Source organism: Cicer arietinum, chromosome 6 (genome assembly GCF_000331145.2).
Source record: "Cicer arietinum cultivar CDC Frontier isolate Library 1 chromosome 6, Cicar.CDCFrontier_v2.0, whole genome shotgun sequence".
NCBI classification, from domain to species: domain Eukaryota; kingdom Viridiplantae; phylum Streptophyta; class Magnoliopsida; order Fabales; family Fabaceae; genus Cicer; species Cicer arietinum.
The window spans coordinates 36,794,886-36,809,981 of NC_021165.2; the positions used below are offsets into that span (position 1 = coordinate 36,794,886).

Genomic DNA, 15,096 nt, shown 5'->3' on the forward strand with positions numbered 1-15,096 from the left:
CAATTTCGTAATGCAAATCTTCAAATAAACTCATATTTTCATACTTTATTTGATATTTTTAAGAATAAATTCGAAAAAAAAAAATAAAGGACTAAAACGTTACCTATTAAAGACCACAAATGTAATTTAGCCAAAAATTTAATAGATATCAAAACACATTTTAACACAACACAATAAAAAATTGGAAAAACTGAGTTCACCCTCCCTTTTAGACGCTAGAATGAATATTAAAAACATAGACATTTGGGTGACGTGTGAACCGCACACACAACAGAGAACGCAGACAGTTCCAACACCATCGGAACAATTGTTACTGATCCTCCCTCCCGGTTCTACTAGAACATTCCAATTCAATTCTCTTAAATAAGGGTTTATCTAAGGTTTAATTATTCATCCCCCCCAAAAAAAAATCCCAATTTCTCAATCAAACAAAATTATCACACGATTTATTATTCAATTGGATTACACAAATGGTTCGCTCTAGTGGCATCACTCTCTTTACCCATTTTGCTCGTCGATCTCTCTTTCACGCCAACGATTCCGTACACATCTTTCTTCTTCTTTGTGTATGAGTGTGTTTATTACAGACATTTTACTATGAGCTTTGGTTTAACAAATTTGTCGCAATTTTTCATTTTTGCAGGTGTATCAAGTAGTGTTCCAAAGGGGTTATAGGATATTGAATTCAGGATCACGCAATTCATCTAGAATTATTGGTAGTTATGCACCAAATGGTAAACAAAGCAACATTTTATTTTATTTTAATTTTGTTTTCAAATTTTTTTTTTTGTAATTTGGTTGTATAGTTATTTTAATAAGTTTCTAAATGAATTGACTATTGATCATTTTGTTGTTTTACTTGCAATGTTGAATTTAAGTGCTCCTTGAAATTTGGTATGTTATAGTTTTTATTTTTATTTTTATTTTTTTATCATCTCCTCCCCCTTTCCCATTTGTAGGTAGAGATGGTGTTAATTTGAAGAACTGGTTGCTATTGGGAGCGGCTAATTCATATTTGGGGGCTGCTAGGTCAATTCATGGCTCGGGTATAAATTATTAAATCACGCGTTACATTCATGCCTGCCTTTTTTCAATTACACATTAAATCACCTGGTGTTGTGTTTTATTTATTTATTTATAGCTAACATATTGTCTACTAGTATTTTCGATTGATTAGGACGGCAAATGTAGTTTGAGGTTCATGCATTTTTCGATTTAGTCTCTCCTTGCGTCGCTATGCATAGTTGTTTGTTGTCTCATGCATGTCAATGACTTGCTTTTTTGCACCTCCAAACTATTTTACAGCATCATTGGCAAGGGACTATTATGACGTTCTTGGTGTGAGTAAGGATGCAAGCTCTTCTGAAATAAAGAAAGCTTACTATGGGGTAGGTTTTTCCTCATAGTTGTCAATCTACATGAATTTAGGTATTACAATATGAGTTTGCATGTGTATTTTTTAAACATCTACCCCGTTGTCCGGTTAAACTTCGTCAATTCACCAAGTCTGTAACATAAAAATAAGGTAATCATGTATTTTTTGAATGGACACTCAACAGTTCCCATGCTGTGGGACAAGGAAGAGTTTGTTTTATTTAGAGTTACTTTCACATTTTTTTATATAAAATTACATCTGCGTTTTATGATATGGAATTGTGTTTTATGTGTTCTAATTTTCAGATGATACAAATTTATTATATTCATGTCTGCATCAACAAATGCTGTGTTACACAAATTCAAAAATATTTTAGTCCCGTTATCTTTTCCCAGCTTTCTTCCTCAACATTAATTTGTTAAACAGGGCTGATCAGTGTTGTTGATGGCGGAGAGGCCAAAATCTGCTATTTTTGGCCGCCATATAAACTGTGATAGCCACCAGTAAGTGTAAAATGGCCATGGCAGGTTGTTGAAATCCGACCACCGCTTTCCGCCATGGCCGCCATTGGATAACATTGGGGCTGACTGGCACATGAATTATCTGATATTATTTTCTATTTTTCTTTTTGTTTTTTATTTCCTCTCCATATTCTGCAGCTTGCAAAGAAGCTCCATCCAGACACAAATAAAGATGACCCTGAGGCTGAAAAGAAGTTTCAAGAAGTTACAATTGCATATGAGGTGTACTGGTGTTATTTTTGTTTGTTATACTACCAAAAGCTAGATATCTATCATAAATATCCATATCCTAAATTTACTGACTGCTGGTATATTGCCCTTTTATTGTTTGTATTTGTAGGTTTTGAAAGATGGGGAAAAACGTCAACAGTATGATCAGGTCTAATTCCTTACATGCTATTTCTCGGAAACATTGTTGAATATTTTGTTGTAACTACATTTTCCCTAAATTGAGATATACTGTAGGATAAATTCATGTGAATTCTAATTGTTGAGACATGCAAAGAGTTAGTTTGTTATTATTAAGATATGTTATTCCTTGTTTTTATTAGGTTTCATATAGGTTGGATTTAGTCCAGATTTATTTCCTTAATTAAGAGATTCTCCTTGTACAATTGTGATTATAAATAATATCATGTTGAGAGCTAATCTCTCAAGTTATTCAACACTAAAACCTAATTCTCAAGTTGGTAACAACGCTCACGATCAGTGGGTCTGTCAAAAGTCTCAAAAACCCTAGTTGTCACAGTCACATACGTGGCTGTCCTGTTAACCGTCCAACATACACAGCTCGACGGGTCACACCACCCCTACCATCAGACTCACCTTAGTTAGATTGACCATTCACCGGAGAACCGCCGCCGTCCACCTTCTCGCGCGCCACCTTACGCATTTTTGCCACTTTAAGCTCTGCCGGCGCGTGAAGGTCACGTGCCATTATCCAGACCTCCGACGAAGTCTCCTCTGGTTCCGTTCCACTCGTCTGCTGCCGTCCTTCCTGTTTTGGTCAAGTTTTGTCAGTGGGTCCCACTATTTCTGGTGCTTTCTATACGATTTCTTGCTGCCCTGTACTCATGTTCCTTTCTACTTTGTTGAAGATGAGTTCAAGTTTAGATTTTTTGCAGAAGGAGAACAACAAATCTAAATCCTCTGTTAAGAGTCTTGTAACATATGTTTTCTCCAGCAATCCCTCTACATCGTCTGAGAAACTTAATGGTCAAAATTATTTAAATTGGTCAGCTGCTGTCAAGATGTGGTTTCTTGGACAAAAGCTCTCAAATCACCTCACTAAGAAGTCCTCAGAAATTAATACAAACTTGCGTGAAGATTGGGAGCAAGCTGATTGTCAATTAGTCTCTCTTTTATGGCAAACAATTGAGCCCTCCTTGCTAGTCCATTATCACTTGTACACAACTTGCTATGATATTTGGGAGAAAGCTAAGAATGTCTATTCGAATGCTATCCAACGTCTCTATAATGTTATTCATAATTTAGCTACCCTTTAGATGACAGAAGATAACATCATGGCTTATGCTAATAAAGCCCAGTCAACGGTAAACAAGTTCAAGCTCCTTGTGGCCGACAATGAGAAAATGCTTGAGAAATTGGATAATGTTTTCATGATCTATGTCCTTCATGGCCTTCATCAAAAGTATGAGTCGGTTCAAAGCCACATTTTCACCGCATTCTCAAAAGTACGAGGTCGCGGTCGTGGGGGTGGCCGAGGAGGCCGTGGTGGAGGTTGTCCTCAGTGCACTTACTGTAAGCGTTTTGGTCATGCCGAAGACAAGTGCTATTCCATTATTGGCTTTCCAGAAAGAACAACAAATGCGACACAGTCTAATGATAATGGAAAAGACTCTGAAGTGAAAAATACTAGAAAAAATATGTTGTCAGATGAAGAGTACAAGGCATACCTGCAGTTCAAGGCTTCACATGCCTCATCCTCAGCAACTTTTGTTTATATTGGTAAGTCTTCGGTCTGCCTCTCTCACTCCTCATCTGTTAGCCCTTGGATCTTGGACTCTGGAGCTTCCGATCACATGGCTGGTAATCCATCACTTTTATCAAAAATATCCCAACCTAAAACCCCACATCATATTACCGTTGCAGACATTTCAAAAACTAAAGCTAGTGGCATTGGTCAAGCCACTCCTCTTCCATCTTTATCTCTTGACTATGTTCTTTTTGTTTCCAACTGTCCATTTAATTTAATTTCTGTTAGTCGTTTGACTCGAAGTCTAAATTGTTCTATAACTTTTACTCCTGATTCTTTTGTTATACATGATCAAAGTACGAAGCAGATGATTGGTACAGGATATGAGTCCCAAGGACTTTACTACCTTTAGTCTTCATCTACTGTTGCTTCCACTTCTAGTATGGAGTCCCCATGTCTTCTTCATTGTCGGTTAGGTCATCCAAGTCTCAAAAAGTTCAGAGCTATGGTCCCTCACTTGTCTCACTTGAAGTCTTTAGATTGTGAATCTTGTCAGCTTGGGAAACACGTCCGGTCTTCCTTCCCCAATAGTCTTCAATCGCAAGCCCGCTCCCTTTTTGATGTCGTTCATTCTGATGTATGGGGACCAAGTCGAGTCACTTCAGTTATAGGTCATAGGTACTTTGTCACTTTTATTGATGAGTTTTCTTATAGGTCATAGGTACTTTGTCACTTTTATTGATGAGTTTTCTAGATGTACGTAGATCTACCTACTTAAGGATAGATCAGAAGTATTAAGCGTATTTCATAATTTCTTTAAGGATGTTCAAAATCAATTTGGTTGTTCTATTCACATTTTGTGCAATGATAATGCAAAAGAATATTTTTCGTCATCTTTTAATTCTTTTATGGTCGAAAATGGAATAATCCATCAGTCATCTTGCCCCCATACCCCACAAAAAAATGGTATTGCTGAACGTAAGCATCGTCATATAATTGAAACAACATGTACGTTGCTAATCAATGCTAATGTTCCTTTCAAGTTTTGGGACGATGTTGTCCTCACTGCATGATATTTGATTAATAGAATGCCATCTTCTGCTATCCAAGACAAAGTTCCCCATTTCATATTGGTCCCCAATGAACCATTGTTTCGTCTCCCTCCTCGAGTTTTTGGATCCACTTGCTTTGTTCATGATCTTACTCCAAGACTTGATAAGTTGAATGCTCGTGCAATTAAGTGTGTTTTTCTCGACTATTCAAGGTTTTAGAAAGGATATCGGTGCTATTGTCCCTCCAGACATTGCTTCTACATGTCGGCTGATGTCACATTCTTTGAGGATACACCTTTCTTCCCATCCCCATTGAATCTGAGCCAATCTCTGAGGTATTACCTATTCCCTACCTTGTTTCGATAACTCCATCCATGCCTATAATTGACCAGCCAAATCCATCGATTCCTCCTCTCTTGCGAACTTATCAGCGACGTGCACGTCTCCCTCCTACCAATCCACTTCCTACACAAGATTTAAGTGACTTATCTCCTGTTTCGGTCCCTTCTTCTACTTCAAATTCGCCTACCTTGTCTGACGACCTCCCTATTGCACTAGTAAAGGTACACGTTCCATCAGTAATCCCTATCCCATTTATAATTTTCTTAGTTATCATCGTTTATCACCTTCACATTATACCTTTGCCTCTGCTATCTCTTCCATCATTATTCCTAAGTCTCTGCAAGAAGCTCTTTCTCATTCAGGCTGGCGGTAGGCTATGATTTAACCGAACATGGACTCTTGTGCCACCTCCTCCTGATAAATCTATTGTTGGATGTCGTTGGGTATACACGGTCAAAGTTGGTTGAGACAGACATATTGATCGTCTGAAAGCTCGTCTAGTGGCTAAAGGTTATACTCAGGTTTTTGGTCTAATTACAGTGATACTTTCTCACCTGTGGCTAAAATTGCTTCAGTTCGTCTTTTTCTCTCCATGGCTACTATGCGACATTTGCTATTGTATCAGTTTGACATAAAGGATGCATTCCTTCATGGAAACTTAGAAGAAGAAGTTTATCTCGAGCAACCATCTGATTTCGTTGCTCAGGGGGAGTATCGTGGGTATGTCTGCCGACTTCATAAAGCTTTGTATGGTCTCAAACAATCTCCTCGGGCATGGTTTGAGAGGTTTAGTAGTGTTGTTCAACAGTATGGCATGATTCAGAGTCAAGCTGACCACTTTGTGTTTTAATAAATTCTCTTCTAACAAGTGTATTTACTTGGTTGTTTATGTTGATGATATAGTCATTACAGATGATGATCGTGATGGAATTGTGGGACTCAAACAACATCTAGTCCACCACTTTTAGGTCAAAGATCTAGGTAGATTGAGGTATTTTTTAGGCATTGAGGTAGCTCAATCTAAGGTAGGAATTGCTGTTTCCCAGAGAAAGTATGCTTTGGATATTTTGGAAGAAATCAGTATGCTAGATTGCAAGCCAATTGACACTCCTATGGATCCAAATGTCAAACTCCTATCGAATGAGGGGGAGTCCTTTCCAGATCCAGAAAGATATAGGAGGTTAGTTGGTGTTGAAATTGAGGGATTTTAAGGAAAAGGAGAAGATAAAATAATAAGGGTTTGAATATTATTGATAGTAGCTTTATGCTAACTTGATTACAATAGACTCAATACTAATCTCTATTTATAGAGAAACATAGACTAAATCATAAATTAGGAATAAATCATAATAATAATGAGAGATATTCTAAGATTCTCTATGATTATAAATTGATCATAGAAAATAACTCAAGATACTCTAATATAATATAAAAGATATTATAAGATATTTTCTAATATTCTAACACTCCCCCTCAAGCTAAAGCTTACTAAGCTTTAGCTTGCTACAAGAAAACAATGTTTTGCTCCACAAAATAATAAAAAAGATGGAGAGGCAACTCAGGGATGCATGTGAAGTCGGAGAGAATTGCTATAAATATAGTCTAGCCAGATAGTCTGATTGATCATCAGCCTGAGAGAAATTCATGGTAGGCAATTGAACAAAGCAAGCTCCGTTCTTCTAAAAACTGCATTTGGAAGTTTCAAACCAGTAATAGTGGAGACTCAAAATATTTAAGAATCTGCTTCAAGGAGAGAGAGGCGTGCTTCAAGGAGAGAAAGGCAAGGCCAGTGCGTCTGCGACAAATTGCCAAGATAAAGTATGTCATGAAAATAAAAGACACCGTTAGAATAACCACCAACGGAAGAAGTCATCATTAATATAATTCATATGTGGAAAAAGAGACACCACCGAAATGATTGTCGGTGGGAATAAAAGCCACTGTTGGAATCTATTAGTAAGAACTAAATTGCATGACAAACACCAAAGAAGAAGCAGTGCAACTCTAACGAAACGAAGCCATGATCGATCATCAAAGTAAGAAAATGCGTCCAAAACAGGAGAGATAACGGCTTTTTAAACAATGACACATATTTTCGTTGATCAAAATTGGAGAGTAAGGGCATATCTGGAACCATTGAAGAGAGAATAATCGTGCACCAAGAAAAATCCCATCAATTGAATTGCAAATCTTCCAAACCTGTCAGTTAAGAGCCCGCTCATAAGGACTGCAACAGCTGCCACGTCAAAGGCTGGAGAGTTTCCTCCACGACAAAGACCCTTGTACTAGTCAAGGTTTGTAGAGCGCTCATTCATGTTATCTCCCTCAAAACCAGTGATTGGAACAAATGGAATTTTGTCTGGGTTGTAGCCAACCTTCTTCAAATAGGATGAAACTTCCTTCACAATTTCATCATACCTAGCCTTAGAGTACTTGGGAGTAATGGCATCCATCTTGTTACAACAGCAAATCATTTGCTTCACACCAAGAGTGAAAGCAAGGAGAGCATGTTCACGGATCTGATCGTCCTTAGAAATACCAGCTTCAAAACCACCAGTAGTGGAATCAATGATAAGGACAGCACAATCAGCTTGGGATGTTCCAGTAATCATGTTCTTAATGAAATCTCTGTGTCCGGGGGCATCAATGACAGTGCAGTAATACTTAGTTGTCTCAAACTTCCACAGAGCAATGTCAATTGTGATACCTCTTTCATGCTCAGCCTTGTCTGAAAATTGGACAAATCCGCATCGCTTGCCTGATGGAATCTTCACACGTACTAATTCACCATATTGGCTGAAAACTTGCCTCAGATGATCATCAGTGACGTTAGGATCCAAATTGCCAACAAAAATAGTTGTATTATTTGGATCATTCTCACTTTGTGCACCTTGAGAGTTCTGATATGAAGTTTTCGGCTGCTGAGTGGTGGCAGCAGGATTTTTATTAGTGGCTGGTCCAATCCTCATGGGCCTTGTTGAACAAAGAACCCCTTGCATCTCAGTCATAGCCCTCATTTGTTCACTCTCATCAGCAAATCTAACAAAACCATAACCCTTAGACTGACCAGTAAGCCTATCAATCACAACTTTTGCCCCCTTCACCGAGTTATAACGAGCCCTAAAAGTCTCCTGAAGAAGGTAATCAGTAACATCAATAGCCAAATCACCAACAAAAATGGCATGATCAGGACCATCATCTTGCCGAGATGACCTCTCCCCAGCACTGAATGTTGCCCAATTCAATCTGTAGCTCTGGCCACCATTCGGCATAATGGCTCCATTATATGTTTGAAGCATTCTCTCAGCAGTAGCACGAGAATTAAACTCGTTAAAACCATAACCTTCCGATTGACTAGTTTGCTTATTCCTAATCACTTTTAGAGATGTTACCTCGCCGGTTTGACCGAAGCAGGTGTAGAGATAATTCTCATCCATCCAGTACTGCAAATCGCCGATCCAGATAGTACGTACCTTATCTGCGCTGGCGGCTTGCTGAGGAGGCTGGGCGGATTGAGACAACACGGCCGGCTGCGCCTGAAGTTGAGGTTGCATCATGACGTACGGCTGCTGCGGCGAGGGCTGCTGGTACTGCTGTGGCGGTTGTTGCCCTATGCCAGGTCCAGACTGCATCATCTCTCCCACTGAATCTGAAATGAAATGTTTAGATAGAGAAAGACGGAGGGAGTGGCCAACGAGAGGTAGGCTAAATATTAGGGTTTTTTTTTTTTTTTTTTTTTTTTTTTTTGCGGTGAACAGTACCGCGCGATAAACTGTGCTGCGACTGATCTGCTGAAAAATAAACGAAAAGCTACAAAAATCGGAATTGGGACACGGTTTATTGAAAAAAAATCTTACCGAATAATGGAATGTTAGAAAAGAGAAACTATGATTATATATTCTCAAACTATTGGGAACTCGACAGCGGAATAGAGGCGAGATCGTTCAAGGAGGATCGAAATAGGCTCTAGATACCATGTTGAAGTTGAGGGATTTTAGGGAAAAGGAGGAGAGAAAATAATAAGGGTTTGAATATTATTGATAATAGCTTTATGCTAACTTGATTACAATAGACTCAATACTAATATCTATTTATAGAGAAACATAGACTAAATCATAAATTAGGAATAAATCATAATAATAATGAGAGATATTCTAAGATTCTCTATGATTATAAATTGATCATAGAAAATAACTCAAGATACACTAATATAATATAAAAGATATTATAAGATATTTTCTAATATTCTAACAGTTGGGAAGTTGAATTACTTGACCATGAAGAGGCCAGATATTTCATACGCTGTGAGTGTGGTGAATCAATTCTTGAATTCCCCTTGTGATAGTCATTGGAATGCTGTTGTTAGAATCTTGAGATACATTAAAGGAGCTCTAGGAAAAGGTCTTGTTTACACAGACAGAGGCAATTCAAATATTATTGCTTACACAGATGCATATTGGGCTGGAAGTCCTTCCGATAGAAGGTCCACATCTGGGTATTGTGTTCTTATTAGTGGTAATTTGATTTCCTAGAAAAGCAAGAAGCAGAACATTGTTGCCAGATCTAGTGCTGAGGCTGAATATCGAGCTATGACACTTACTACTCAGGAGCTCATATGGCTCAAACACCTACTCCAAGAGTTGCGCTTTTGTAATATAGGCACTATGAGTCTCATATGTGATAATCAAGCAGCCTTACAAATTGCTTCTAATCCAGTCTTTCATGAGCGAACTAAGCATATTGAAATTGATTGTCACTTTGTTCGGGAGAAAATTGTGTCTGGCGGGATTGCTACTTCATTTGTTGGTTCTAATGATCAATTGGCAGACATTTTCACAAAGGCTCTTCAAGGACCAAGGATAACTTATATATGTGACAAGCTCGATGCCTACAATCTGTATGCTCCAGTTTGAGGGGGAGTGTTGAGACATGCAAAGATTTAGTTTGTTATTGTTAAAATATGTTATTCCTTGTTTTTATTAGGTTTGATATTGGTTGGATTTAGTCCAAATTTATTTCCTTAATTAAGAGATTCTCCTTGTACAATTCTGATTATAAATAATATCATGCTGAGAGCTAATCCCTCAAGTTATTCAGCATCAAAACCTAATTCTCAAGTCAAATGAATGAAAAAGTGTATTGTAATGTGAATTTAATGCGAAAAGGAACGATATGATTTAAGTTGCTGGCTCTGTTTCATGGAGAACGAGAAACTTTTGTAGTTACTTAGTAGAAAAAGAAAATGGAGGCAAGTATAAATGTGAAGCTCGGTTTATTTTTGCTTTCCCATTGTCTCTTATTTCTCTCTTGATATTTCCCTCTTTCTTTCAGTGGAAGGAAGAAAACTTTAATAATAAGCATAGTAGATTGCTAGGAATTTTAAGATCTCCAGCAACATTTCATTTTTTTAAACTTGAATGTAGGTTTATTTGTTAGTTTCTATATTTGTGGATGATAGGACACTTGGACCTGGTCCAGTAACAGAGGTGACTCTCAAATAGCCCACAATACAGCATGTTAATTTTAGAAGGCAGAAGGTGGGCCAAGGGGAGAGAATATGTTAGCCAGTGGTGAGGTGTGCACTGATTCGGTTATAAGAGAGAGAGGGAAAGGGTAGTGTGGGATCATTGAGAAATATTGTTAGAGTTGGTTAGGAGAGTTTTCTCTCTGGTTTAGGAGCAATTCTGCTCTAGTAGGAGTTTCTAGGAACTGTAGTTTATCTCTTTTTACAGCTTTCACCATTTTAAGAGCTCTTGAGCTCATCACTTTTCTATCATTGGACAACTTATGCTTAATGTGCTTGTCAAGTTGTGCATGTTTCTTAGTTGATTGTGTACTTTACTGAGTGGACTGTTGCTTTCTCCTTAGTAACTACTGCTTCTTTCAGTTTATTTACTTTACATTTGTCATGACTCTGTAGGTTGGACATGATGCCTTTGTAAACCAACAAAGCACTGGTTTTGGAGGCGAGGGTGGCTTTAATCCTTTCGAGCAGGCATTCCGTGGTGGTCATGTAATGACTTACTATTTTCTTCTCTCTATTTTATTAATCAAGTTTTCTGGAGATATTTCTTTCTTAATTATGTTCATACTAATAATCATAAAGATTGATTTTTTAGTTCAACATAAATGGAAAATGATTTTTTTTTAGTTCAACATCCATCATATTTTTAGTTCAACATAAATGGAAAATGATTTTTTTTGTAGAACATTTGTGCACATGTATGTGCTGAAATTTGCAGTCACATCTTTCCATTAATTTAATTGAATAATATGTTTGGTTAAATATCAGTTTCTTGTTTTCAACTGTAAGCTGATATACTTGGCTTTGTGCATGTTATTTATTTATAATTATGTTGCCTTGAGTTTTTTTTTTTTTTCCTTCCAAATTATGTAGTTTTTATAAATATAATTAATAAATAAATGCTCTAAAACTTCTGTTCCGTCAAATGAATCCCAAATTTGAAATCTAATATTATTTGTCAATTCCTTCAATGTTTATCAGGATTTTTTCAAGAGCTTTTTCCATCAGAATGTTGGCGGAGAGGATGTCAAGGTTTTTTCTTCATATTCAGACTTTATTAAGCACGCTAAGGGATTATTTGATGAAAACCATGTTAATTTTAATAATCTTTTTTTATCACAGACTATAATTGAACTATCTTTTACCGAAGCTATCCAAGGGTGCACCAAAACCTTGGAATTTCAAACAGATCTGCTGTGTAATACTTGTGGTATGTTTGTTAATTAGCTGTGAATTATCATCCTCATTGGTATTGTGTATTCAGCCAGGTTTGAATTCTGACAAGTCAATACTCCTTGAAATTAACACATTACTCACTTGCCAAACTGTTGCAGGTGGGAGTGGTGTTCCTCCTGGTACAAGACCTGAAACTTGTAAGCAATGTAAAGGGTCAGGAGTGGTCAGTGTCGTTTTGTAATTAATTTAACCCTTGTTACAAGCCTGGGAAGTGTTGTTAAATTGATAATTTTAGATATATCCAGATATTTGTACAAACCGGAATATTCAGAATGGAGAGTACTTGTGCAACCTGCAGGGGAACTGGAAAAATTGTATCGGTATGGTACAAATTGTCCTCTGTACTTTGCAATATTGATTCTCTTCTATTTAGTATGTTATATATATAATACGGGTTCAGAACTTCCAATATGATATATGAACTTCCTGTGTTTACGTAATTTGTTAATTGTTCTTGTATCCATTTACACTGCAGTCTGCAGTTATTTGTTCAGTCTACCATAAATTTTTGTAAATAAAATCATGCAATGAATGACACTATAATCATTACCTGTATCTTATGGATATGATGGTCTTTCATACTAATATGAAGTATGAAATTTTGGGAATATATTGATGACTTTTAATCTTGTTACTGGTATCAGAATTTCTGCAGGTCTTGCAAGGGTGCAAAAGTTGTCAAAGGAACAAAGACAGTCAAGTTGGATATTTTTCGTGGTAATTATAATTTCAAAGATTTTGGAATGTATTGTTGTAGCTCGTTATGTAGGCCATGGTCATATGGCATACAAGGAGGAAAATGCTTCATGAATGAGAAATTTTCACATTGATTTTCTTCAAACTAGAAATAGCCTCTACCGAGTGAACTTAACACTGATGACACAGAAATAGCCTGCCAAATGTCCTACTGAATTTGAAGGGAACCTAGATATTAAATAATTTTAGCCTATGAATGTTAAATAGCTTGGATAAATATTGACTTCATGTCTTTCTTTTGTCATTTGACTTAATTCACTCGAGCTGAAGAATACGCACACAGCACACACATCCAAACCTTAAAATGCATAAACATCCATGTCTGCATGTATTTGTACTTTATGCATCTGCTGTTGGTAATGCACATCCCTCTTTTTTCTCTTAGTAGTTTAAAAAGTTGAATGTATGATTTTATCCATTTGCAGGGATAGACAACAATGAGACCCTAAAGGTGTATGGAGGTGGTGCAGCAGATCCCGATGGACATCATTCTGGTGATTTATATGTTACTATCAAGGTACTTCAGTAGCTTAGAAATTACTACCATTTTTATTATTTCTTTATATTTTAAAGCCAAGTCATTTATATTTCTTTCTTCTTTACTTTTTGCAGGTTAGGGAAGATCCTGTTTTTCGCAGAGAAGGACTTGATGTTCACGTGGATGCTGTTGTAAGTTTCACTCAGGTATTGTTTCATGACGAAAATCTTGAGCAGTGATTTTACTTATCTGGTTGGGTGTTTATGCTATCCATGTGTGTGTTTACTTGTAGACATTAATTTATAATACTTGGGAAGTATCTTGCTTATTAGCATACATTATTATTTTAAGGAGTAAATATAAATTTTTGTCCATGTGACTCTATTTGAAACAAGTGAATGTGTGATGAAAGGTAGTGCACAGAAATAAAGTACACAAATCAAGGCTTTTCCATTGTTTAGAACTTGAAGAAAAAGGAAGCAACAGAATCTGTTATATTTGGATCGACATAAAATGTTTTTCATCCACAGGTGGCGGGAAAAGCCACTGAAGACTAGTTTTCTTTCTCTTCCAATACTGCCCTCATTTTTTCTCGCATCTTATTTAGTTTAGTATATTTATGTCATTTGAAGTTTTTTTTTTCTTCCTGTTTTCTCTCTACACAATCCAAATTCACACAAGATAAAAGCTTAAACTTTCTTTCCTTTCATTTTTTCTTCTACCAAAGAACTAAAAAATTGTCTCATTTTCCACAATTTTTTACTTTCTTTAATAATTTTTTTCCTCCTAATTTCTGGTCACTTTTAGGACACAATTCCTTCTCCACCAAATCTTATAGGGACCATTTATAGTTTACTTTCATAAGAGATGCATTGACTTAGACTGTTACACATTAGACTCACATGCAATGCTCCAAGAAATGAAGCCCTATATGGAGTTGAGATGTTGTTAGGAACCAATGAATTGGATTCCAAGGATTTAGATGAAGAACACTAATTTTTAGAAAAATATAAGAAATAATAGGAGCGTATCTCTCCAAGAGCAAGATACACAAGAGTGAATACACTCCTTAAGGGAGAATACACCTTCAACTGAAATACTAGTTAAGAAAATTCCAATTTGCCAAAAGATACTTTCTTAGGGGATGAAACCTTTATTTATAGGTTTTATGTACACTTAGGAGTTAGGATAAGAGGGAGAAATGATCAAAATCAACTAACTATCAAAACTGAAAATCATTTAAAACATAACAACTTACCCCCCAACTAACTAATTACCCCATTAACTAATTTCTATCTTTTAAAACTAATTCAACTAATCTAAGTCCTAATAAATGTCTACGAGGTATAATCCTTCAGTAGCACATTTATCTCTTGTTCTAATTGAGAACCTTTGTAGGAGAGCTACCACACTGCAAGTTTTGGTGGCATGAATTTTGTCTGCCTCCTTCTGGGAGAATCAGTAGTCTATTATATTTACTGTGCAAATATTTATTTCAATTTTAATTTGGCAGTGGCACAGTGGCTTATGCTGGTTATGTTGTTGAGCATCTTGTTAATTGTTTGTGTAACATTTATTGATATTAGTTATAATACTTATAAGTAAACTATGTTGTTTAAATTTTTCGTTTTTCTTTTAAATATTTATTTCAGGCAATTTTGGGGGCAATTATTGAAGTCCCAACTTTCACTGGACATGTATCACTTAGGGTAAGCATTGCTATTACAATACATAATAGAGAGGTGCTGGCAACACATGATACTCTTTCTAACACTATTATTGGCTAAAATTCAAGTGGATTCTACTAATTTATGGGGGTCTCATTTCCTATGTAGCGATACACATTTTCAGCCAACTATAGAAAAAGTGACGGAAA

At 36.5% G+C, this 15,096-nt stretch overlaps 2 protein-coding genes across 2 annotated transcripts in view; one reads left to right on the forward strand and one right to left on the reverse strand.

Moving 5' to 3' along the window:
• The first annotated feature begins 235 nt into the window (after positions 1 to 235).
• The window catches only part of LOC101504293 (chaperone protein dnaJ GFA2, mitochondrial-like), a 21,691-nt gene continuing 6,830 nt past the window's right edge, over positions 236 to 15,096 (forward strand). Inside the window, exons 1-15 of the mRNA XM_004506438.4 lie at positions 236 to 542; positions 644 to 734; positions 960 to 1,046; positions 1,306 to 1,388; positions 2,035 to 2,118; positions 2,237 to 2,275; positions 11,147 to 11,239; positions 11,732 to 11,782; positions 11,873 to 11,960; positions 12,085 to 12,149; positions 12,232 to 12,306; positions 12,631 to 12,703; positions 13,168 to 13,259; positions 13,355 to 13,426; positions 14,873 to 14,929. Of these exons, the coding sequence (XP_004506495.1) occupies positions 471 to 542; positions 644 to 734; positions 960 to 1,046; positions 1,306 to 1,388; positions 2,035 to 2,118; positions 2,237 to 2,275; positions 11,147 to 11,239; positions 11,732 to 11,782; positions 11,873 to 11,960; positions 12,085 to 12,149; positions 12,232 to 12,306; positions 12,631 to 12,703; positions 13,168 to 13,259; positions 13,355 to 13,426; positions 14,873 to 14,929 (1,122 nt within the window). The 5' untranslated portion in view covers positions 236 to 470. The remainder of the gene's footprint in view (positions 543 to 643; positions 735 to 959; positions 1,047 to 1,305; positions 1,389 to 2,034; positions 2,119 to 2,236; positions 2,276 to 11,146; positions 11,240 to 11,731; positions 11,783 to 11,872; positions 11,961 to 12,084; positions 12,150 to 12,231; positions 12,307 to 12,630; positions 12,704 to 13,167; positions 13,260 to 13,354; positions 13,427 to 14,872; positions 14,930 to 15,096) is intronic.
• On the reverse strand, positions 7,512 to 8,861 carry LOC105852372 (polyadenylate-binding protein RBP45-like). Its single transcript, XM_012717452.3, has one exon. The coding sequence runs from the start codon at positions 8,859 to 8,861 to the stop codon at positions 7,512 to 7,514; it is 1,350 nt and encodes a 449-aa protein (XP_012572906.1).

Excerpts from the sequence above, each read along its gene's own strand:
- LOC105852372 (XM_012717452.3), bottom strand. The coding sequence starts at position 8,861 with ATGATGCAGTCTGGACCTGGCATAGGGCAACAACCGCCACAGCAGTAC.